The sequence below is a fragment of the Lagenorhynchus albirostris genome, chromosome 5 (assembly GCF_949774975.1).
Source record: "Lagenorhynchus albirostris chromosome 5, mLagAlb1.1, whole genome shotgun sequence".
Lineage (NCBI taxonomy): Eukaryota > Metazoa > Chordata > Mammalia > Artiodactyla > Delphinidae > Lagenorhynchus > Lagenorhynchus albirostris.
The window spans coordinates 12,780,241-12,804,725 of NC_083099.1; the positions used below are offsets into that span (position 1 = coordinate 12,780,241).

A 24,485-nucleotide genomic window follows, 5' to 3' on the forward strand; every position below is an offset into this window, starting at 1 on the left:
AAAAAAACCCACCACCCAGCAACAGAAAAGATGAGGCTGCAAAGCTTCTAAAGCGTGATATTAAATGTAAACTTTGGGAACATGGGCACTCTGACATACCTACCTGGCAGAATATTTGGTAAGAATGAGCTTAAGTTTGGTTAAATATTCTGGAGCATAAACAACCACATCTTCCTCATTTGGAATATTAATATTCACAGTTGACATGATTTCATTTGTGAAATTTGACCAGCTGAATGGCTGGAAAAAAGCAGGCACAAGACATTGAGTAATTATGCATTTCTCTTCTTGGGTCCAAGACTCAGTTATGGTTACAGGGTCAGACATGGTTACAGTGTCAGTTGCATCACTATATAATTATCACAATAGTCAGTTTGATATCTGTTTGGGATTTTTCTCTAATTGCTTCAATCAATTTTTGAATAAAAATTAGTTCTGTAGCATAATTATTTAAATAAAAGAATTAAACCAACCATTTAAGAGCAAAAGCAAAGCTTCTAAGTATAGTGAACATATGCTAGAAATTAGGCTCAGTGTCAAATTCTTGGTCTAACCAATATGAAAGAAAAAGAAAAAGAAATTTAGCTGTAAACATAAAGTTTCCTAGGTTTATGCAAAAATTTAAATGGGTATAAAATGTTTCTCTCTTAAAGGTGGATATTAATAAACAATCAATTTAAACACAGTAATACATCTCAGTGGAGCTGGTGTTGTAAATGAAAGCACACTGTTGTCCTAGCAGAGGTATAGTAAATGTATAGATACAACACAGATGGTCCAATGAAGATGAACAAAATGTACTTTAAGCCATCAATATCAGGTCTACAGGCATGCAGTTCTCACACGTCAGAAGCTGGATTTGGAGCTGCCAGAAGATGGAGTCTTATCTATTATTCTTTAAATGGGAATTGTGGTTATCCAACCACCAATGGATACAAGAAAAAACAGCAGAAGTGGAGATTATGCAGATCTTGCTGAAATGCCACATTTCAATGTTTGAGAATGTTTAAGATTACCAATATCTTATGCTCTGTAATTTTATATATATATGCCTAGAAGTATATAAATACACTGATCACTTACTAAGTGTGAGATGCTACATACTTTTCTTGATTTCCTTTGGCAGTTTGGCCCATTATTTCAAAACATATTTATTAAACACTTATTATATTAAAAAGCTCTATGTAAGAAATTCCTAACTCAGTAGGTTATGCCTTTAAAAAGTCCTTGTTTTCAGCAATTAGTGACAAAGAGAATTCCATCACTGAATGTGGTGGTTTGTAGATTTTTCCATGAATGTTGCTTCATTACCTGATTGTGTGCATCAACTAATACATAGAATACATTCATAGCCTTAAAAGAGATTATTAAATACTAGCTAAGGAATTACAACTAAGCAAAAAGATGTCAATTGATGTTTATAAATGGAACCTATAGATTTTTCTGTTTCTTATGTTCTATTTCTCCACTATTGCTCTGAACACCTCCATAGATGGCCTTGATGAGAACATGGCAAGTTCTATGAATAAATTATCCTTTTTCAGAGTTAAAAAGAAATCTGGTACTTATATTATTTGACTGTCCAAGTCCAATGGCTATATAATGGTCCTTCAGAAGGATTTTTGCTTTTAATGTTTCCAAACCCTTTTCTATGATAATTTCTAATATTATTACATAGCTGCCTTGAAAGGACTTTTACCTTTGAAATTCACACTAATTAAATATAATTATGTCAAATAGTTTTTTTTCAAGTCTTTTCATGAAGTCAAATGGTTGATGTCGTCTAAATTCATTTTGATGTTCAATTTATTTCAATAAATTAAAAAATCATTAAATTTTAACAAACTGCATTTTAATATTATAATTTTAGAAAATGGCACAATAAGAGAGTACATAAAACTGCTACTTACCTTCCCACTGATCTCTAGTGAAAAGTTATTTTGGATCTGGGCTAATGTCATTTTGTTATAAAGAAGCATTGGATCATTTCGATCTTCAGATTTAGTTGTAGCCTATGGATTTAATTTCTTATCATTATTTTAGGTCAAGAACTCTTTAGAAAAATATAACTATATACAAGGGAAAAAGAAATATGGCATAGGTACAACATAATTATATTTAAGTTCTATTCTGTATTTGTGTTATACTTTATTTTGTCTTATCAAGAAGAAGAGAGAAATATAAGAGATTTTAAGTATATTCAGTAACAATTATCAAGATTTGGCTGCACTGTCAAGTATAAAATTTTTCAAAAATCTTTTTGTATTTTCATAACTGCCAAACCACATCAGCAATATTTACAGGCCTCTTTCCTTCTATGGCCAAATGGGCAGCTCAGTTGTGTCTGTGGCTATTTCATATGATAATGACTTTCTTGAATATAGTCATTTCCAGTTTCTCTCTCAAATACTCTTTCTCTCACCTACCACCATTCAGTGTCCCAGTTAAAATTCAGACGGGAAAAAGAGTAGAAAAAAGCACAATGATTTCTACAAGAATTTAAAGCAAGTAAGACTGAGAAAATTCCTAGTACATAACACAGGTAGGTGGCAAATTATCTGGAGAGTTCTAGCATCTACTTTTGTGACTGTCCGCTCATCTGGCCTAACGAGTTCAGTGTTATCAACAGCATCCAGTATTATTTTTTTCATTGAATCAAAAAAGAAAATTTCAATAACAACTGCCCAACTAGTGGTTGAAAGGAGTAAAAGCAATTTTAAGCGAAAAGAAACAAAATGTAAAAATGGGAATTATTTCTCAAGTGACAACGGCTCCAATTTCCCCTTTAGGTCACTTATTTATTCATTTAAAAATTATGTTTGTAACATCTGCACGCAATAACGTGCTGGACACTGTTAGAGACACATAGGTGATTCAGGGAGGACTGAGACCCCACTACAATCTCAGAGTGTCAGAGGGGAGAGAAAATGTAGACACAAAGAATTCTGAGGAAAGATACAACTACTACAGAAGCTGAGGCTGATCAAAGGAGAACACGGTCTTGGAAGGCGCCAGAGGTAAAAACCCAGGGTAATAAACTGTTCTCCTCTAAAAATTCTGTTTCCAACACAGAACCACATGCAACCCATCAAACTGCCATTCATCCAGCTGCAGCTCCAAGCAAAGTCTGGTTCTGATTCTACACTTCTGGTTTCATGTAGCCCCAGGAAAGCCAAAATTTCCCTGAAAGATCTTCAGTCTTCGAGATTCTGATGATAAAGTGACAAGCAGACGGGGATTTAGGAGTGCAGGTTGCTGTTTGCAATGTCAGAGAGCTCTGTGGATCCTAGACTGAAACTGACCGTGAGTTCAATCAATAACCCGGATGCTGTTTACAGAGTTCACTCGCTTGAGAGTGCAGACCCCGTCAGAGGAACTTCAGACAAGAATGTGCCAACTCAGACTCTAAGGATTGACCTGGAACTAGAGGAAACTCAGGAACACACCCCTTGGGCTTTGCTGATAAACTCCTCCTCTTGGATCTCCCCTGAGCTAATAAGCAGCCTGACAGTTTGAACTCAGTGATATCGTACTGTAGTGTGGCCACGTTCAGAGGCTAAATACTTCTTAGCAAAGGGATAGAGACAATTTCTGTGGTCACCTTAAACTTTAAAATAAAATAAAGTAAAATTGTACATATCAAAACTAAAACAGCTTTGCTGAATAGCTAGCAATCAAGTGTGTCCTGAATCTCAAGGGCATCTCAACAACAGTTTGACTGTAAATGGTTAGGATATTGATGTAATCCACTTATAATAGGTCATTAAGTAGATCTAGTTTAATATTTGTCAAATTAAGTATGTCTCCTGGATGTCTGGAACCTGGTTTACTGTAAAATTCCAGTTTTAAAGGTCCTCTTGAAGTCAATGATCCATTCCCGAGCTATGCATTTTTATCACTTGGTTAAGGAGATGTACATTTTACCCTTAAAATACGATAGAGAAGAGAAAGAAATAAAAAGTGGTTGACATTGTTCAGTGTATCAGAGAAAATGTGTTTTACATTGGCAATTTCTTTTTCCAATTCCATAACTTTATTCATTTCCAAAGAAATCTCTTTTTCATCGACAGGCAGTCCCCTTTCCTGACGAATCAATTTGGCCACAGAAATCATAAAATCCACATATGCTGTACAAGCCTGCAAGAAATAAATGACAGTACATTGCTGAAGAACCTTCTAAATATTCATCATGGTGCTTTAACTTAAAACTTATTTTCCATTCAGTATTAATTTTTGGTGACAGATAAAGCACAACAAAATAGAAATCCATTCCTGAATCCTAAAAGAAATGATCTGTACAGATTCTCAGAAAGTCAATGTGTCTTTGAATTATAGCAGAACAATAAAGGATCACTCTGAAAGTATTAAGTAACTTATAACCATTTGGTTACGGAGATTTTATAACTTTCAACTTTTAATCAAACAAATTGCTTTAATAAGAATACAGATGTAAAACATTTGGTAAGCAATAACCTAGTATTTTTTTCTTAAATAATAAATTCTTTTGCCAAATTTCCTTTTAACAGGTTTTCTCTGCACACACACATATATATATATTTTTCAACTATCCATGAAGAGACGGCCACAAACATATTACATTATCAGGACATCTTTTATTTGTCTTCTCTGGCCAAGCAGTATTTTTTTTTTTTTTTTTAATGAGAATGCATTCTCATGAGCTCCTCCAACACAAATCTGTGGGTTTTAGTTAATTCCAAAGCTGGCTGTCATTACTGTGAAATTTCTAAGATACCATAGATTTGAATATCAGCTTTCTTCTGAGAACTCAAATTCTTTCCATTTTATCTTCACACACATTTTAACTTTATGAAGATAAGCTATAAACTAGTTTTATTTATTTATTTTTTAAATTTTTTTTTAAATTTTTTTATTTTTATTTTTTTTTAAACTAGTTTTATTATTGACCTTTTATAGAATATATAAATACCTTATTCAAGTTCAGAGTGGCACTGAACCCAGGAAATTTAATACCACTTTCATAACATTGCTATTTAGCTATTATTTTCTATGAGCAGTTAAAATAAATTATGATCCCACCACATTCAAGTCCCAGCACCAGTTTGGTGACACGCAGATGACCGAATTAGGAAAGCCATACCACACAAGTTTGGGATCGATGGGTAGTCCTATGCTTCAAAGACTTGTCCACACAGGGTAAATATGAAGGAAAGCTGTAGAGTGCTTAACAATTCCACACTTTCAAGGGGCTTTTACAACCCTACTAATTGATTATCAGTGAAAGGGGCACCCTTCTAGTCACTGTGAGTGCAAAGGCACATCTAAATTCACAGTGACTCATTAAGAGAATCAAACATAAAACTTATAGGGAAAATGAAAATATTTTATCAAGCAAGAACCTAAGTAAAATGTACAAAGTCATTATTAATTTGAAATTCAAGAGGACACCTTTAGATACTGGCATCCCATGACCTTTGCTAAATGCTAAGTAAACAATTTCCCAGGGAGAGGGCTCTCTCTTTCAAGGATACCCAGCGATTGTGAGCCTGTCTCGCTGGCATCTCTATCCATGGATCTGCTACTCAACAGAACAAACTATTTTTCAGCCATGTGTCTGTATTAAAAACCAAATCACTAAGGTAACAGGGATAAAAGGATGTTTTTATGTATATTCTTGCCAACTCCATTCTTTTCCTATTAAAAAGTAATCGGAATTCTTGTTTCACTTTGAAGAAAACAAATATGTCTGAGTTCATACCTCATGGGGCCAACTATTCCAAAGTACAAGCATGCAGTGCTTTGAATTAACTGCATTTCAAATCATATAAATTCATCTGCATTCAGCAGGGAATTACTACTGACTATGAAGGAAATGGTAATTAAAATTTTCCAGGATCAATCTACTGAGTTTTTTTTTTTACTCTATGGGATGCTTTTTCATTAATGAGGTGAGAAAACAATAATAAGAGTGTTCTCCTCCGTTTCGTTGACTCTGCAAACTGGTTTTAACTCCAGTATCTTTATCCTTACAGATCTATTTAAAGACTATAGAATTTGGCAAGCAGAAGAACTTTGGAAAATGCTTCTAGTCTTCTGAGCTGGTAAAGTTTCCCAGAAAACTGGAAGCATATTATACCATGAACTTCTGAGATGCTTGAATATTTAATACACTTACATAGAATACACTACTTCCTTTAATGAGCTCCACTACCTGGCAACCTATTACAATGTGACTGATTAAAACATGTCTTAGTATCTTGATTATCTTTCCTGGCTTCCAAATTTATCTAGTAGCTGTCAGAACCCAGGCTTACTGCTGCTGTTAAACCCTTTCTACAAGATATGATTCTACCTTAAGGTATTGATTTTCTTCCTTGAGATACTTCTAGATTTTTAAAATGCCAAATAATAGCAATTGTCAGAATTTGGCGAAAAAGTAATCAACACATATTTTAACATTTAAAAAGTACATTGGCCAGGATATTTTTTAAATCAGATGTCAATTTTTCTTTTCTGTCACTAAGAGAGCAACTAGTTATTACGGTAAGGGTCAGAGGCAGCTACCTTTTTCGACACTCGTAAGGTAGCATAGTTGAAGCTTTGATACAGTGAATCCTTTATGTGACAAAACAAAAACAAAAACAAACGAAAAAACCCCCAAAACCTAAATGTCTATGTAGTCCTTCCTTTAAAAATAAAACACTGCAAATCCTAATGCTTATAATAGCAGGTTCAAAGATGCTAATTGGTTTTAAATGGTTGGGTAAAATCCCTAATTGCAGTTTTGTGAACTTTTAAATTACACACTATTGGTGAGATGATATTTACCGGTACCCAACACCATGAACTGTTACTTTAATTAGGACTATCTTCATATTGCAGGACCAGGCAATAACATTTATATATTGGCTCTGTTCAGAAGTTGGACTTCTCCTGCTTAGAAGAAAGCTGATATTTGTTAGAGTTGCCAAAGAGCAAGAGAGTGATGCCATTCCACTATTGTCCTTCATACTTGGTATCTTTGTTAATAAGTAACAGCAAGTGCCAGGGAGGAACAGAGAGCTCTCTGGACAGGTTGGCCAATATTTGTGTACCTTGGTGTGCCAACAACTATGGACCAGGGGGTTCACTTTGAAAGTTTCTGTTCCGGGACACCTAGCTCTTACCAATTTTCTGCCTTCCCTTTCCAAGACATAATGTGGAGCATGAAGTGACCGAAAAGTCACAGAACTGTCTTATTCCTAGCCACCGATGCCGGTGGTGTTATTTAATAGTGTTACACAGAAAAGTTTCCTGAGGGAACACACAGGGGCCCCCAGCAGGAGAGAGATATTTCCTCTCAGAAGGCTTGGGATTTTTTCCCACTTGAAGCAGCATGTCAAGGATCGTGCAGCTGCCAGAACACAGAGGCTTACTCCCCAAAGAAGGGCACAGACACAGAGAATCCCGCAGCCATTCCTGGGGACAGGAAGTGAGAAACAGCCCCCAATCCTAGCAGGGCTCTGGAGTAGGAGAAACACAGGTTACAAGAGGATCCACTACGGACCAACATGGGGACTGGTGGGGGCTTTCATCAAGTTATTAATGAGAGAGCCTGCAGAATCATATGAGAGAACTTATTGTGTAACTTCTAAGGTTTGTTGCATATGTTTGGGAAGGTGCATGTAGTTCTTTGTACAAACTGAGTTCAGTTGATCTAAAAAATTTCTTTTGTCATATCCAGGAAGTCTCAAGTTCAAAAGCTCCTTTAGGTTTTGTGGACTGGGTGAAACCTCCTGACTATTAGTCACCTGGTGCCCAGAAAGTACAAAATGAGGTCAGCCGCTTCCTTTGCAGGATCCGTTTTACCAAGTCAACCAAGCAGCAGTCACAGCAATCTTTTTAAAAACCAAATCAAATCACATCTAAATTATCCACCGACCCCTACCCCCAGTCATTCATCTTGTATCATATCATCCAGTTTTATTTCTTTTATAACACTATCTCCATTTATCTTGTTTCTTTAATTTATTTACTTGTTTCTTTATCATCTATCTCCTCCGATTAGAACATGAGTTCCATGTGAATAAGGACCATTTCTGCCTTGTTTCCTTGGTATCCTTACTGCCTAGAAAAGCATCTGTCACATAGTAGAAGCTCAATAAAAATAAAGTTAAATTGTAAGTATATTGAGTAAGTTTCCCTCACCTCCTATGTCATCAGATTTCTAATCGCAGTCCAAGTCCGGAGCAGTTTCTCTGAGCTTGTATTTTGGGTAAGTGGGCAAACAAAATCCTCTCTACGTTTACCCTCAGTTCCAATACCTGCTCATCTAAAGGACTGCAAAACTTAGCTTGTGCTCTTTCCAGAGCAGGTACAGCTTAGAGAATTTCCCTGGACTGTGTTTAAAAGAGGCCCCGGATCACCTCTTTTTTGGCTTCTAACCATTCTGGCCATATTCCAAGTCCTCTATCTTCATCCCTGAAATGTTTCCCTTTTTTTTTTTAATGAACATCAAATTTTTCTAAGCGCTCTAAATTTCTTCATGACTCTGGCCTCCTCCACCCCTGCCAGGCCCCATAGCATTATACTATATAGCTTCTAATCTCCAACTCCTTTGTTACCTCCTAGGGCTCTCACTTGCTAGATCAGTGGTTTTCTCACTTTTCTTTTAGCCCTGAGATGCTCTGTTCAAATAATGTTTTGTTAATGTATAAATAAGTAAAATGAATCTTGAAGAACATAAACATGAAGGTGTGGCTACACAGAGCACTGTCATTGGCACACACAAAGTGGTCCTTAGGTTGAGAAACCACTACCCTGGCTAATTCTACCTTTTCAGACAGACACAGAACATAAACATATCTGTGATCCAATTATGCTCAAATATTTTGGGTACCTAACCTGCAGATTCCTTATGAAGGAGGACAAGGCAGCAATCAGCCTTGAAAAGCTAAAGAGGTAGAGAAAGGGAAACTTTGAGACCAATTCCAATTCATCCCCATAGAGTTCAGAGACTCTTCTGGAGGTGGTGATTTTTCAAGAAAATTAAGGTTGTCATTCCTTTCAGTGAATCAATAAGCGAGAGCTTTCTCACATGAAGTAATTGGTTGGTTCCATTTTAAAATTCCATGAATGGGATGATTATTTTTTATGGGCAATATGTATCTTTCATATTGTTTTCCTAGCATGGAAATGTATACTCTTGTATGGGATAGGATTGTTTCAAATCTCACTACTTCTGTCCTTTGAGGTAGCAATGTGTCATTAAGTGATCTCTTCAGATAATCAGAATACCTCAGAAATAAGGTTCTATCTCTTTAACAAGAGACATCCAGCATGAGTGGCTCCTTGATGAACCCATTTTGAGAACAGTTTTGTCTGCCATGACATTTAGGAAGTTCTATTTATTTCCTGGGAAAGGACACTTTATACAACAAGGTGCCACACAGATAAATCCCAATTTTTAAAATAAATGTATGGATTTGTTCAGTATTTATATAGATGGCTATGTGGCCTTCTGCCTAATATTTGGCCTATAGAACACTGTGTTATTTTTTTTTTGTAACGTCTTTATTGGAGTATAGTTGCTTTACAATGGTGTTTCTGCTATATAACAAAGTGAATCAGCTATGCATATACATATATCCCCATATCTCCTCCCTCTTGCGTCTCCCTCCCACCCTCCCTATCCCACCCCCCTAGGTGGTCACACAGCACCGAGCTGATCTCCCTGTGCTATGCAGCTGCTTCCCACTAGCTATCTATTTTACATTTGGTAGGAACACTGTGTTATTAAATTTACATTATAAACTCCTGAAAAAAGAGTGTTTATGTAGTCTTGTTTGGCACCTTGTGTCATCCACATGAGCCTGCTTAATTCATAATTTTAAATGAGATTTGCTCTCCAGGCTTTTCTGTAGAAATAGCACCATCTAGAAGGAAAAATAGATTGGGAACCAGGAGACAGGATCATGATGAGGAGGGCTATAGTAGATATTTCTCCTCATCTGCTCATAACAGAACCCTCTATTCTCTTTCCTCTTGGTGGAACTATCGATCAAGGGGTCTCCCTTCCTGAGCTGTAGAGATGGGTTGGCAGTACCAACTACCCAATCAGAGAGCCCAGTTCCCTGGACACAGTGATTGGTCAAGAGAAGGGCAGGTGGCTCAAGCAGGAACAATCAGAGCCCTTTCCTCAGAAAGGAAATAGGAATAAGAGAGATAGAATTTCTTTTTTCTGGATTGTAAGGCTGGCAGGGATCATCTCTGATGCTACAATGGAGAAAGCCTGCTAGAGAAGGACTCCAACACAGAAGAAAGTAGCACCTTGAGAACAGGAAAAGAGATAAGATGGTTCAGTTGAACCCCTGGAACCAACCATGCCTGATTCATCCCTAGAACTTTACATTTAGGTGTGACAAACAGAAAACATTTTTTTTTTTTACAGAATTTAAGTTAGAGTAGGTTTCCATTGCTTACAATTAATGTTCCTGACACATAGATCTTCTAATCCATGACTTAAGCAAATCATTTTACTTATTTGGGTCTCTGTTTTCTCATTTGTAAAATGAGGGGTTGAACTAAATTCTCTAATGTCCCATTTAGCTCTTAAAGTCTGTGCATGAGTAACCTTAATTAGTAAGAAAACATACCATTCTGCCATGTAAAAACTAGAAGAATAAATACCTTTGAGTTTCTATTGCCTTAAGGCCTGTTCTCTCTTTAGGAAGGAAAGTACAGAAAACAAAAAGGAACTGAGGTATTTAAGTTTAAAATAACCAGAGGAATACAATATGCATTTCTCAAAATATAATCTAATCTAAAATTTAAAAAAAAAAAAACAGCCACAGGTTAAACAAAATGCTTCCATATGACCCAAGCCTATGAAAGCCAGCTCTAGATTATGACCTTTTCTCGATTATGAGATAGCGTTGAACATAAAATGCACAAATACACCATCATCTTAACAACAGGATCCTTTCCAAAAGAAAAAAAACAAAAAAGAAACTTTACCACATTAAATGTATACACTAACTGGTGGGTATACTTTGATATCAGGAATGTTAAAATACAAAAAAAAAAAATACATCTTTTTAGGATTGGACAAATTTGCTATGTTTTTAGGACAAAATCCTAAATTTGAAAAACATCCTAGTTGATGACAATGAAAATGTAGTATAATGAGCCAAAATTCTTCAGTCACCCTCAACTCTGCAATAGGAAGCAGCCAGACAGCTCATAAAGCTAATAGCTGCAACCCACACAATACCTGTAATGAACTCAAATGTCCCATACCCATTTGACTGTCTGTGTTCTTAACTGTGGACTTTTACAATATATCTTTTTTTTCTTCATTTCAATGCTGTGCAGCCACTCAAAAAGATACTTTACAATGAATTTATTCCATGCTATTTTGAATTGAATAATGAGGCAAAATGCACACTCAGTATAAACATATAAAGCTAATAATTTTAATTAAGAAGTAATTTCAGCCACACCACCATTGTGACCCATCAGAATAATCAAAGGTAAACTTAACTTACTTCTGAGCTACAAAATAATGAGGAAAACATTTATGGAACCAACACCTTCCCCAAATACCTAATAATATATTACACTGCTAAGTTTATCATCTATGGTTCCTTTATATCAAGAAGCAAAAGCACATCAACACCAGCTTGAGGGAGGCAAGGCTGTGAGGCAAAGCGAAGCAGTTCTGTGGGGGATGATGAATGTTAGAATCAGAAGGTGACTGCAAAGGTTTGTCTGAACCCAGTGCCCCTATCTGGGTAGTCCTCTGAAAGTCAAATCAGAAGGCTCTAGAAGAGTGCTGCAGAGTATGATGTGTCTGATACTGGACCATTCCCTGGTCCTCACTGGCACTGACCTAGACCATGATTAACCTGTTCATTTTTTAAATGATCAAATAAAACATTTTAAATTGACTTTTCAAAATGGGTCACGTGACTTAAGTACTAAGGTCAAGACACGAACAAGGAATTTCAAGTTTCTTTGTTTCTTAGTTTAGAATATTCATTCAGTCAAAGGAAGCTCACTATTATGTGTGATTTTCAGTATCTGCCTGAGTGAAGGACATAGAGCGTTAAGTTTCATTTTATTTTGTTGGATTTTTGTTTTTGTTTTTACCTCTTTATATATTCCAGTGCATTCATAGTAGTCTCTGGAAGGCAGGCCAAGTCGAGGCTGGTCAATCTATACAAAAATATGCGAAGAAGAAAATATTCAGTTGATATAGAACAGTTGGACAAATTACAAGCACGCCTATCTATGTATGAGCAAGATCCTAGTGTTCTAGCAAATGTAGAATAGATAGCTAGTGGGAAGCAGCCGCATAGCACAGGGAGATCAGCTCGGTGCTTTGTGACCGCCTGGAGGGGTGGGATAGGGAGGGTAGGAGGGAGGGAGACGCAAGAGGGAGGGGATATGGGGATATTTGTATATGTATAGCTGATTCACTTTGTTATAAGGCAGAAACTAACACACCACTGTAAAGCAATTATACTCCAATAAAGATGTTAAAAAAACAAAAAAGATCCTAGCGTTCTTGTTCTTTATAAGGGTAACAAGCAGACACTGAGTGAATACATAGGAAATGGTTTCCACGCTACTGCTTCCAAGTGTTAAACTGATGGGTAGCTAGATAATCTGGACGTCTGTGCTGCAGATATTTGAGAAAAACCAAAGAAATCTTGAACAAAAAAAAAAACACACGGGGAAGGATTTTTAATGCATAACAAAGGGGGAGGTGAACAAATACATGTTAGAATCTAGGACTAGGGAGCATTACACTTTTACAGGACATTTTGGCTTCCTGAGATTCTAATATGCTCCCTGAGGGACATTCTCTTCTACCCCCACCCTTAATTGGGACAGAAAAATTAAAAAAAAGGTGGAAAACCTCTATGGTAAGTCAAGAAATTCTAAGCTAGCAGAAATCTTGATTATTTTGAGATCCTCTACCCTAAGGGGATAGAGGAGATTCCTCCTCAGTTCTCTCCAAAGCGGTCCTGCTCAGGACGCCAGCAGACCCAGCTGCCAGCTGAGTGTGTGAAAGAGGTAACTCATCTCGGTTCTAGTGTGTCCAGTCCACCTTGGATACCTAGCAGAAACTTCTGGACACCTTGGATACCTAGCAAAAACTTGTGGACATACTCGCGGCTTTGTCAGAGTCCCTCTTACGCGCCGCACGGTAAGATGGATGAGGTAAACTAGAGCATTTATGGGTGAGAGTGAGAATCCTAGCAGCTGTAAAGGGCCAGGCCAATACAAAAGAAACAGAACCCAGAGGACTGGTAAGGAAAGAGCCAAAAGGCATCCCCACGGGAAGAGCCCTGCCCCTTCTTCAACCTCCTGACCCTCCTTAGGAAACCCCCTCATGGCGATCATGCAGGATACTGGCACTTGAGAGCCAAAGGAGAGAACGTAGGAAGAGAGAAAGGGGTCCACTGTAGGCAAGAGTTGGGTTCAGTCTCTTTCATGATTTTAATAAAAATGACTATAAAGATTTATGCAACAGTGACATAATTATGCTTCTGTGACCTGCAACTTTTGGTTAGTTTCTTTTACAGGAGACTAAACAAAAGTCCCTAGATGTTTCACTCTATTCCGAACATACTCAGTTAAGTAAATCTTGTCCTAGGTAAACCTAAATGAGTGGCTTACACTTTAAAAAAATCAAATAAAGCCACTTAAAAAGAATGGGATTCTGTTTACCTTAATTGAGAAAAAAGTACAGACATTCTTTAGCAAGAACCAAAATTGTGTTAAAAATCCCATTTCTATGATCTTTTTGGAATCAATTAGGAATTTCTAATTTCTGACCTGTATTACTTATGTAAACCAGACCATGCTCCTTTCATGAACATACAGAGAAATCAGGTGCTTTCTCTAAACAGGAGAGACCTGGAGTCTTTCCTTTCTTATCATTTGTTTTTATAAAGGGAGAGGTATCTAAAACAAAGGTAGCAGGAAGGAGAGTTGAATGTCTAAACCACAGCATCAAGAAAACACTTTCAAAATTGGGAATCCAGGCATCTGTCCTTGAACTTATTACCACCTTGCTCATGCAATTCAAATGAGAATATGCATTATTTCTAAATATCAATAACAACAATGTGTGTGGAAGTTTTACTGCAATTTAAAGTAACTTTGGCTGTTGGCCACACAAACTTACATGAATTACATGGTTCATAGAGTTTTTATCATCAGTGCCAACAAAAAAATTAATAATGACTTTTTTCCCATATTTAGAATTCAGCTGTGCAATAGATTTCTCAGCTGTCCAAGAAGAACCTAAAGCAATGAAAGGTGAAGTATATCATTAGATGCTTTAGTGCATTAATATGATACTGTAATAATAACAGATTTTATATGGAAATAATTTTTTTTTAAAAGAAGGAAAATTGCCTTACCATATGTTTGGTTCCAGTTTTCTGTCACCACTGGCCAATCATATATATCTGGTAACAGTCTGAGTAGAGGAACTCCGCCTCTGCTATCAATAGCAGCTTTTGAAAATAATGAGTATAAATATATTATGAAGACTATGCATATTTTGGCACACTCCTAATAAAATAAAATACAGAGCACTTACATTCATTTATACAAGATCTATACAATGTTTTTGCTTTCTGCACTGCTACTATGTCTTCAGTTTTGGGTTCCTGAAGGACATCTGAAATAGGGTATTGATAAAACACATCAGTATAATTGCTTATTTGCAGCTGCAATTAACATTTTCAGTGCAGGTTTGGTAAAAAAAACTTTTGTACATATGTTCACACATCTCGCATTCCAAAACCCTATAGGAAAAACCAAACCCCTTACACCAGATCATTATTCCTGGTGCAGAACTGAGAGTTAGTTTCATCACGCAGCTTAGCTTTTTGTGTGTGTGTGTGTGTGTGTGTGTGTGTGTGTGAACAGTGATGTGTACTGCTCTACCATATAGAAGTTACTTTTTTGAAATTGACATTAAAAAGAAAACAAATACTACAGAGGAATTTGGAATTTAATGTGATAGTCTTCTTGATGGTTTGAAAATAACTATCTTTGTGTGATAGTACTGTCCATGCTCCAGATGAAATGAATGTACTGTTCTTCTTGTTTGGATATTAGAAAATAGCGTCTTTTTTTTTTTTTTTTTTTTTACAAAGTAACTTCTAAAAGAGGAGAACAGAGAATGGAGGATAGCAAAGGACTAGACACTGCTTTCTCAAACTTCCCAGGGAGAGTGTCTTAACTGGGTTAGAACAGATATACCTACTCTGGGAAGGCAAATCTCAGTAACATCTCACAGTGACCACAACACAGGGCCAGGGTAGAAAGAACATGCAGGTGGTGTTTACTGGCAATAATTTAATTTCTTCTGTAAAATGGCATAAAGATCCCATCTCCAGGGATAATAGAGCTTTATCGTGTGTACCTACAAATGAAAGCAGGAATGCTAAGAGATGGCAACATATCCATTTCAGCGTCTACCACCCTCAGAGTGACTCAGCGGTGGTCCACAAAACTTGGAGGGATTATCGACTTTAGTCTTTTGCGATACTCCCTGTAATCGCTAAGAGCTGTATCTTAAGAAATGGATATATTAAGAGAGAAATCTTTGATGCATAGACACAAACTCCACTAACCTTTCAAAATGACTTCTAATTCATCCCTTAGAATGTCAAAGTTACTGTAACGGGAGCTGGTCTCAGGAATGACGTTGCGTTTCAACCAGCCTCCGCAGGCGTATTTGAAAAAGTCTGTACAAGGCTCAGCAGTGGCATCCATGTTCTGGATCAGTCGAGCGGCTGAAAGACCAGAGAAAGGATAAGATAAAACGAAGGGTGTATTTTTGTAAGTTTGGAAGGGGAAAAAAGAGACACATTGCTTCTTTATGATCTAGTCAACCAGACTGATGCTCCTCTTTTTACTTGCGTAACTGTGGATTCAGGTAGAATGACGAATATTATCTGTGTATAGTCCTCCTTCCTTTACTGTCGTTGGTTGGTTTTATTCTTGAGAGGTCTGGGTCCTCCTATCCTATATCTCACCCCCTCCTTTAAACAACTGAGGTTCTTGCTAGTTCCTATGTCAGATGAAAAAATGAATGCAGGGCTTCCCTGGTGGCGCAGTGGTTGAGAGTCCGCCTGCCGATGCAGGGGACACGGGTTCGTGCCCCGGTCCGGGAAGATCCCACATGCCGCAGAGCGGCTGGGCCCGTGAGCCATGGCCGCTGAGCCTGCGCGTCCGGAGCCTGTGCTCCGCAACAGGAGAGGCCACAGCGGTGAGAGGCCCGCGCACCACAAAAAAAAAAAAAAAAAAAAAAAAAATGAATGAAGGTCTGCCTTAGCCGTCCTGGGCCTGGAGTCACTCTTCACTCTGATAACTTGGGCTATTGACTCCGCTCTTCAAGGTGCTGTGACCTTTGAATGTCTAGGAGGCTGGCTCCAAGGCATGTGGGATTGTTAATGGATTTTATCGTTTTAGTAAAGATCTGAAGCTACAGTGATTGCTTCTTGTACTTCGCTTACAAATTTTTGCAATTCAAATTTGATATCTGCTCTGCATTTGTCTATGTAGAGTCTGTCATTATAAGATTAGCTGTAGGGGGCTTCCCTGGTGGCGCAGTGGTTGAGAGTCTGCCTGCCAATGCGGGGGACACGGGTTCGAGCCCTGGTCTGGGGGGGTTCCACATGCCGCGGAGCAACTAGCCCCGTGAGCCACTATTACTGAGCCTGCGCATCTGGAGCCTGTGCTCTGCAGCAGGAGAGGCCGCGATAGTGAGAGGCCCGCGCACCGCGATGAAGAGTGGACCCCGCTCGCCGCGACCAGGGAAAGCCCTCGCACAGAAACTAAGACCCAACACAGCCATAAATAAATAAATTAAAAAAAAAAAAAGATTAGCTGTAAGCATGTTAGTTTTTCTTATGTCCACTATTTTATCTTTGAGATTTATGACGAAAGTGCAAATCAACCAACACTGAGTATTTACAGTGTGCAAAACACTGACTGTGGTGGGTGTGGCAATTGACAGAAAGATGTATAAAATTCTCATAAAGTATTACCACTGAAGAGAAGAATATTACGTACAGGAGGCTCAATGCCCACAACTTCTACACCTGGAATAGTGAGGAAACCCTTCCACTGCCCTCCCCTCGTTCTTTCTCATACAAGTGGAACTGTTTCGCAAGGAAAACAAAAGAGCAATTGAGAATTCATCTGCATCAAGAGAGTATAAATTCTCAAGTGAGCTTCTGAAAATACTTCGCTTTCTGAATAAATAAGTTAATTAAACACTTTTAAGGATTGCTGAGCTCTGTGGAATTTTCCAACTTGGAATGGTAAATCTGTCTTTCAGCTGGGCCTCAAGCCCCCGCTTCTAACCGCTTCTGGACACGTTTGCCTGGCTGTCATCTCAGGTTCCATCTCTTTAAGACTAAACTCTCTGGGCTGCCTCCAAACCAGTCCTCTCTGGACGTTTATACTTTGGTCTACAGCACAATCGTTATCACAGCCTTCGGTGTTTGAAATCTCGAGCAAAATTCTGTATTTCTTGCTCTCCCTTGGGCTTATCAGTAACTCTTTTGCTTCTTTTCTATACTCTTTAGATGATTAGTTTTACATCTTCATCCCTTTTGACCAGAACTCATCTAACTACTCCTCTTGCTAGTATTATCTCCCCACTTTTATACATATGTCGAGCATCGTTCACAGATTAAACTTCACCAAATACCCTTTTGCTCTGGCCACTCCCTTGCTCAAAAATGTCAGTGGCTTGACGTTGCCCAGGTTAAATTACAAACTCTTTAACTTGGCTAATCAAAAGTCTCTACCTTCTCTTTTTTTTTCCTCTCTGAGTTTTCATACAAACTCTGCTCCAGCCAGATGGGCTAACTCCACGTGCCACAAACACTCCTGTGCTTCTCTACCTCATGCCTTTGTTTCTCTCCCCCTCACCCCACCCTTTTAACTCCTCCTCCCATTCTTTCCAAATTCTACCCACTATTCAAGGTTCATCTTATGTCCCATCTCTTCCTGAAGCTCCCATGACTCCAAACTTTAGGGAAAATTTCTTTCTCTGAACTCCTGAGAGCTCACTGCCTCACTCAGTCTTAAAGAGGCTTTAGATGAGGCTACTTTGAATTTCTCAGGTGAATACCTACTGTGTCTTCCTAACCATTCTGTTGATGAACTTAACCTCTTTGTAATCCCATCACCTAGCACTTCAGTAAAAGTCATGCAGTTAAGTTTATGTGTGATGACATTACTGAATCATCAGTGAGCCCCCTTCTTCCCTCCTCCTACACGCCCCCCTCCCCAGCTCCTGCAGGTCAGACCAGCTCTCATTTCACAGCCTCCAGAGTCCATCCATCCTTCCAGGTCCCAGTTTCTATTCTTTCTTGGGCCCTCCTCTCTCAGGCTCTATTCATGCCCTTTCAACCAAACTATGGCCCCAGGTCTCTCCCCACCCCATTCATCCTGTGTGTCAGTCAGATTCACATTGTCCTGTCATTTCAGTACGCCATTTTCCACTTCCAAGTTTTCAGTATAATCCTCTTGCATTCATAATAAAATCCAGAGTCACAGCACATTCTAACTATGAACTATAGTTCTGAACTATTCTACTTCACTATACCTAGTGAAGCTTCTTTCACTACTTTCTAACATGAGCCATCTGCCCCAATTTAATGAATGTATTCATTTTCTGCTATGAAACACCTTACAGTTCTCTGCTTCTGTAACTTTGACCATAATTCAGGTATATTCAAGGCCCAGTTCAAATTCTCCTTCTTCATGAAGGATCGTCCTTACAAAGCCCATATCGGCTGACATCACATTCATTTTTTTGTTGGAAAATCCATTGTCTCTTCACCGGGACTGTGGTTCCAGTAAAGGAGGAGATACATTTTCCAGTTTTCTCTCAGGGCCTAACGTTGTGCTCAGTAAAATTTCTAACTTGAAACCTCAAGTAAAGATTAAGAAATTGACCTTAAAAAGGTAGAGAGAAAATGCAAATCCCTTGCACTTTGAAGGAAATGAAGATTAGATGACAGGGGAAGTAAAAATAAAGACCCTAAAGAACAGAAGATTATCGTGTAGAGTGAAAAACCAGAAAATTGGAGCCTGGAAGAACTGCTACCTAAAGACATTCTAAGCACACATTTTTAGCAATTTTATATAACTCTTGTCTTTTAACATACTTTTAAAAATGTAAGCTGAATGTTGTAAAGGCAACTGCCATTTTGGGAGCACTTCTATTTTCCTCTCTTCTCTGAGGAAATGGATGGTTTATGTCCTAACACCACAAAGAGCCAAAAACTCCTATTTGAGAGAGCAGCAAACAAGTAACGAGCAAGTAGAAGGAACAGGGAGAGGAATGAACAAGTCTCACTGCCTCTCTGGAAGTACCACCTGCCTTGCCTGAAAAGGACGAGCAGTGGCTGCAGTTCCATGCTCATGAGCGCAAATCCACTGCCACGTTCTTGCAGCCCTACTTCCCACATCTCCCATAATGGAAAAAGTTGATCCTTTCCCTCTTGGGTTGAATTGCTCACTTGATACCCAGTTACACTACTTACATCTGGACAACAAACCAAAGAAGCAGCATTCAAGCAATTTGTGAGGGACGTGAAGACAAGAGAGGGAGAGGCAACTCTGCCAACCCCTTCTATGCCACTTTTAAAACTGCCCTTTGACCAGAGAGCGCATCTGAGCACAGGCGCTTCCAATCACTTCAAAGAGAGCTCTGCTCTGATGAATATTTTGGGGCCATGGGCCAAGGCAAGTCATGGGCTAGCACTTTTATGCTGGGGCCTTGATCAACCTTCCTTTAATCTCTTATCATGGGTTTGATTCTCGTTTTGCACCTTATCCTCTGGACCCCCTCTGTGCTGACTTTTCTTTGAAGTCGGCGGTAGACTCATGGGTAGACGGGCCATAGGAAACAGACGCACCACTGTCAAACTGGTTAAAATTGTTTTTATATTTTGCACGTTGAATTACTCAACCTCTCCACATAGACACACCTGGGCTCTTCAGATGTTTCCTTATCTGTGGGTTTCTGACATCTGAGTAAACAAATGTGGTTTAAAAACAAATAAAATTATTTCACCTTAGTAAGCAGACATAAAAAATGATGTAGTAAAGGCCAATGTATTGACGTGGAATGCTGTTGACCAGATGTTTATAAAGTGAAAGAAAGTGTATATTACGATTTTTGAAAATCTGTATAAAAACAAAGAAAGTCTAAAAGGCCTTTACAGCAGTTATATCTGGGTGGAGGGATTATGAGTGTGTTTAATTTGGTTTTATTTGCTTATCATTATTTTCCAATTTGTATTAGGTGAACATGTGTTGCTTTTGCAGTAAGAAAAAAGTTTATTTTTAATTCAAGAAAATAGTCACATAAAGACAAGAAAAGTAATCTATTAGTAATGAGCTTACTTCTTATGAATGACAATTCTGAATGTTCTACGCCGATAATAAGTGGCACACCATTTTTTTCCCAACTAATCTTCTTGTAATATTTCCCCACCTTATTTGATCATAGGAATTTAAAAACAAGCTCAACTACCATCTGGGATGTTATTAATTACTGTATTCATTACCAGGGTCTATTGTGAGGGTATGGATTAGGACATGCTGTATAAGCTGAGAAAATGTTTGGAGTGCTTAAATCAGGCAGACTTGTTTTGAATCCCTGAGCTTCCCCACTTCTTTGTTGTACAAGAATAAGTAGTTTCCCCAAGATCAAGCAGCTAGTAAACGATGGAAACCCAGGACTTGCACTTAGGTGTGCGTGGCTTCAAGCTCACCCTCTCCCCTCCACACTTTGGCTACATTAGGTGGGAGTGTGTGAGAAGCAGTGAGCATGCTCCATTGCTTTCTCCTCCTCCACTCTTTCCCAATTAGCCTTTATTCTCCCCTTGCCATGCCCCCTTCTTTACTTTGTCTGCTCCCTGCCTTTCTGTTGCCACAGCGTCCCTCCCTCCTCAGTGTCAGCCTTATCACCAGCAACTAGTGCTGAGTCCACGGAAGAAGAAAGCATCAGAATTTGGAGTCTGTAGTGGCCGGGAAGAAAGGGTAAAAAACAGATGAATTCTTCACAGTGGGGCAAACAGACAGGAAAGTGGCATGGAGGCCTTTCGTACTCAAAGGCACACCCCGAAGTGCATCTTCTTGAGGTGGACACGTAGCAGGGTTCTTGCCTAACCTTCCTCTGGATAGAACAGGATGGATGGTGGAGGGTGAAAATTCTCAGTGATATGTTGTACAGCAGTATTTTTCAACCCTGGCTAACCATGTGAATTACCTTAGAAGCCTTTAAACATACAGATGCCAAGGATAGATCCCTGATCACTTAAATCAGAATCTTTGAGGTGGTCCAGGCATTTTTTAAGGCTTCCTCAGTGATTCTAATGTCCATCCAGGGGAGAACTATCAGATTAGACAACAGAGAAACACGGAAAATGAAAACAGGGGAATCTAATATCAGGAAGTAAAGACGGTCCCATACTTAGATGAATCAGGCCTATTTCTTCTTGCCTTTCCAGTCTGTAAGTACAAATGGGCCCATGTCATGACAACCCATATTTCTAAGTACAATTGTCCCTTCTGAGTCCCTGGCACAGGATGGCAGGGAGCCACACGTGTGTCTCCTGTACAAGTCCACTCTCCTCAGGTCTCCACTCTCTATACTGGCTTTACCTCTACGACCTCCTGCCCCAGACCCCATCCATAACCTCTGGGGTTGGAGCCCTGTGATACAGGGAGAATGCCTCTCTTCCATCATCATTGTCCTAGAGGAGTTCCCAGGAGGGCTCATGGTGCCTCCAGGTGAAGAGCTCTCTTAGATCTTATCTCCATACTTCCCTCTCCCAAGAACCACAAGGACCAATGGGCCTGGTTTGGGGGAAGACTGCAACAGCAAAAGCTGAACTATATTCAGAATCACTTCTCTGATGGGAAAGGCTTTATTCAAGGGACATTTTTGTTGAGCTTGACTTTTTATTCCTCTGAGATGAGCTCTCTCTATCTTACGAGGCTCCTGGCCCTCTCAGGCAACAGACCAGCGACACAACCACTCTACTCATTGCGAGACATGATTAGACATGGCAGAATTCCAGATACACTGGAAACCTGCTACGTGTCTACCTCAAGAAGGGGCAATCCTTGGTCTGTCTTTGAATGCCAATGGCTTCCAATGTCACATGATCCCCCTTTCTTATCTATATGCCATGCTTTCCAACAGCATCAATAGCTTGCTAACTGAAAATAGAATTTTAGGCACTATACACAAGAAATATTTCTATGTTGATACATGTACATTCCACAGAGGCTACTTTTCTGGTGCTGTGTGTGTGAATGTTCATGTGTGTTTTAAAGAGATTTCTGCATGTGTCAAGTAATCCTGGGGAAACTCTCAGTAAAATAATGAAAATCTCAAATAAATATGATTGCCACAAGCAGCAAATGAATAAACGGGATAGCATGAACCTCTCTGCTGGCACTTAATTGTGGGTTTAAGTTTATTTAACGTGGATCCCTACTTAGTAGATCACTGATGCTTTCCCATGCGACTGGATTAACAGGAATTATGAATAGGGCTGATTCTCGTTATTTGATGGGTTTTGTTCTAAAGTCAACACTAACATTGAATTAACAAATACTGAATCATTGACCTTTGGAAAATAGTGTTAGGTTCCTATGAGCCTCTGATCACACAGTATTTTCATCAACTGATCGACACGTAATCTTGTTTTATGTCTGTTTCTGTTTAATTTCTGATTTAATATATATCATTGATTCATTAACATTGACGTCACAGCCAATAGCACTACAACTCATACCTGAATGAAGCTTATTCAACACGTGTCTTTTCTCTGTAAGGCACATCACAGCCTTCTTGCACTTAGGAACACTAGACAGCACTTCAGCTCTAGGCTTGGGGGCCATTTTAAACAGTTAAATCACTAACAAAAAGCACAGAATATGTGAAAAACGTGGCACTAAATAGACTGAGAGAAGGACCCTTGTTTACAATCTCCTTGTTGGACCTCAGCTGGGTACATGTGTGCAGAGTGATGGAAATCTTTCATCAATCTGTGTATGTCTGTAAATGACCTCGAAAGCACCGTGAGTATTGATTTGGGGGTAACAAATAAATTTTAGCCAGTAGGCGAATTAGCAAATAGGAAATCTGTAAATGATTAGGACTGACTACACTTTTGTCCATTTTTTCTTTGAGGCTTTTAAAAAATATCCAGGAAAATGTGCACAAGAAGCAACAATATTAAGTGGGAATGGTTTCAAATCACTTCTTTCTCAATTACTACTGTATTTTTCAAAAAGTCCTGGCCACTATATATTTTGGTGTTGAACATTTTAAATAGGCCAGGCATCTATTTATAACATATATGCCACATATCTGGCTTGGTGGCAAAATTTCTTCACTGATGGTTCTTGCCCTGCATAAGTAAGGTTTAAGGAAGCCTTTATGAGCAAAACTGTTTTCAGCTCTGTTCTCTCCCAATCGGCCTACGCCCTTGGTTTTTTGCTCCCAAAACATTTTCACACAACATTTTCATTTTGGTATCTTAAAAATCACTGTAATCATCAGCCTGGCTTATGACTGCTATGGAAGTGTCCAGAAGAGGTCAGAGAAATGCTGGGGCACCCAGGAGCAAATGCTCCTGTGAAGGCCTTAGGACATTCATTTCTGACCCAAACTCCTATCCTAAATGTTTGCTTTATTAATAGATACCAAGCTTGATATTACTTACTAGGCAATTTTTGACAATTTAAAAATCTCCTTTGACAACATTCTGAAAGTATTGCTGACCCCATTCCCCTGCTGCCACCCTCCTCCCACCATCCCCTGACCAAAATTAAGGCAGAGTCAGAACGTTTTGAAAGAACACAAGGAAAATGCAATGTAATCACAATGGGTCACAAAGGACTCCATTCAGAAGGCAACAATGTGGAAACTAGAATCTGGGGGACCATTCCTAAAGAGAAAACGACTGAATATTAGCAAGCACACCAACTAATACTAATAAAACCAAACAGTTTTCATTACAAACATTCTGGATTCTTGCAAAATCCAATCCTCCCTTTTAAACGAAATCCCTGTTTCAAATTGCTTTTGTGATATCTTGGTTGAAGAAAGGTTGAGGGGAAGAATGGGAGGGAACACCTGATGCTGGATGTAATCAGGACTGCTAGTTAATCATTTAGTCAAACACTCCCTGTCAGCCACTGGGTAAGTTCCAGCTAAGCCAAGGTCAAGTCTTGCACTAGTCCAATTGGTCAGCACCAAGAAAAGTCATCTCTATATAACTGTGCAGAAATTATCTGTGTATTTACACAGGTAGATTTGAGGGAAGTTCCAAGATAGTGAATTTTTTCTGTAGAGCTGCAATTCTCAGGAAAGGAGACCTATTTTTTGTGTTTTAGCTTGAGGAGTAGTTTATAATTGTATTTCATGTACACATGTGACCAATTTACCTTGAACG

The 24,485-nt window shown here is 38.7% G+C and overlaps 1 protein-coding gene across 5 annotated transcripts in view; it reads right to left on the bottom strand.

Annotated features, from left to right (window-relative positions):
* The window catches only part of MME (membrane metalloendopeptidase), a 268,601-nt gene that overhangs the window by 42,958 nt on the left and 201,158 nt on the right, over positions 1-24,485 (bottom strand). For all 5 annotated transcript variants that reach the window (XM_060149125.1, XM_060149124.1, XM_060149123.1 and 2 more), the window contains 8 exons: positions 15,618-15,779; positions 14,576-14,656; positions 14,394-14,489; positions 14,156-14,274; positions 12,109-12,174; positions 4,003-4,137; positions 1,911-2,012; positions 104-240 (listed from right to left, as the gene is read on the bottom strand). In XM_060149125.1, the coding sequence (XP_060005108.1) occupies positions 104-240; positions 1,911-2,012; positions 4,003-4,137; positions 12,109-12,174; positions 14,156-14,274; positions 14,394-14,489; positions 14,576-14,656; positions 15,618-15,779 (898 nt within the window). The remainder of the gene's footprint in view (positions 1-103; positions 241-1,910; positions 2,013-4,002; positions 4,138-12,108; positions 12,175-14,155; positions 14,275-14,393; positions 14,490-14,575; positions 14,657-15,617; positions 15,780-24,485) is intronic.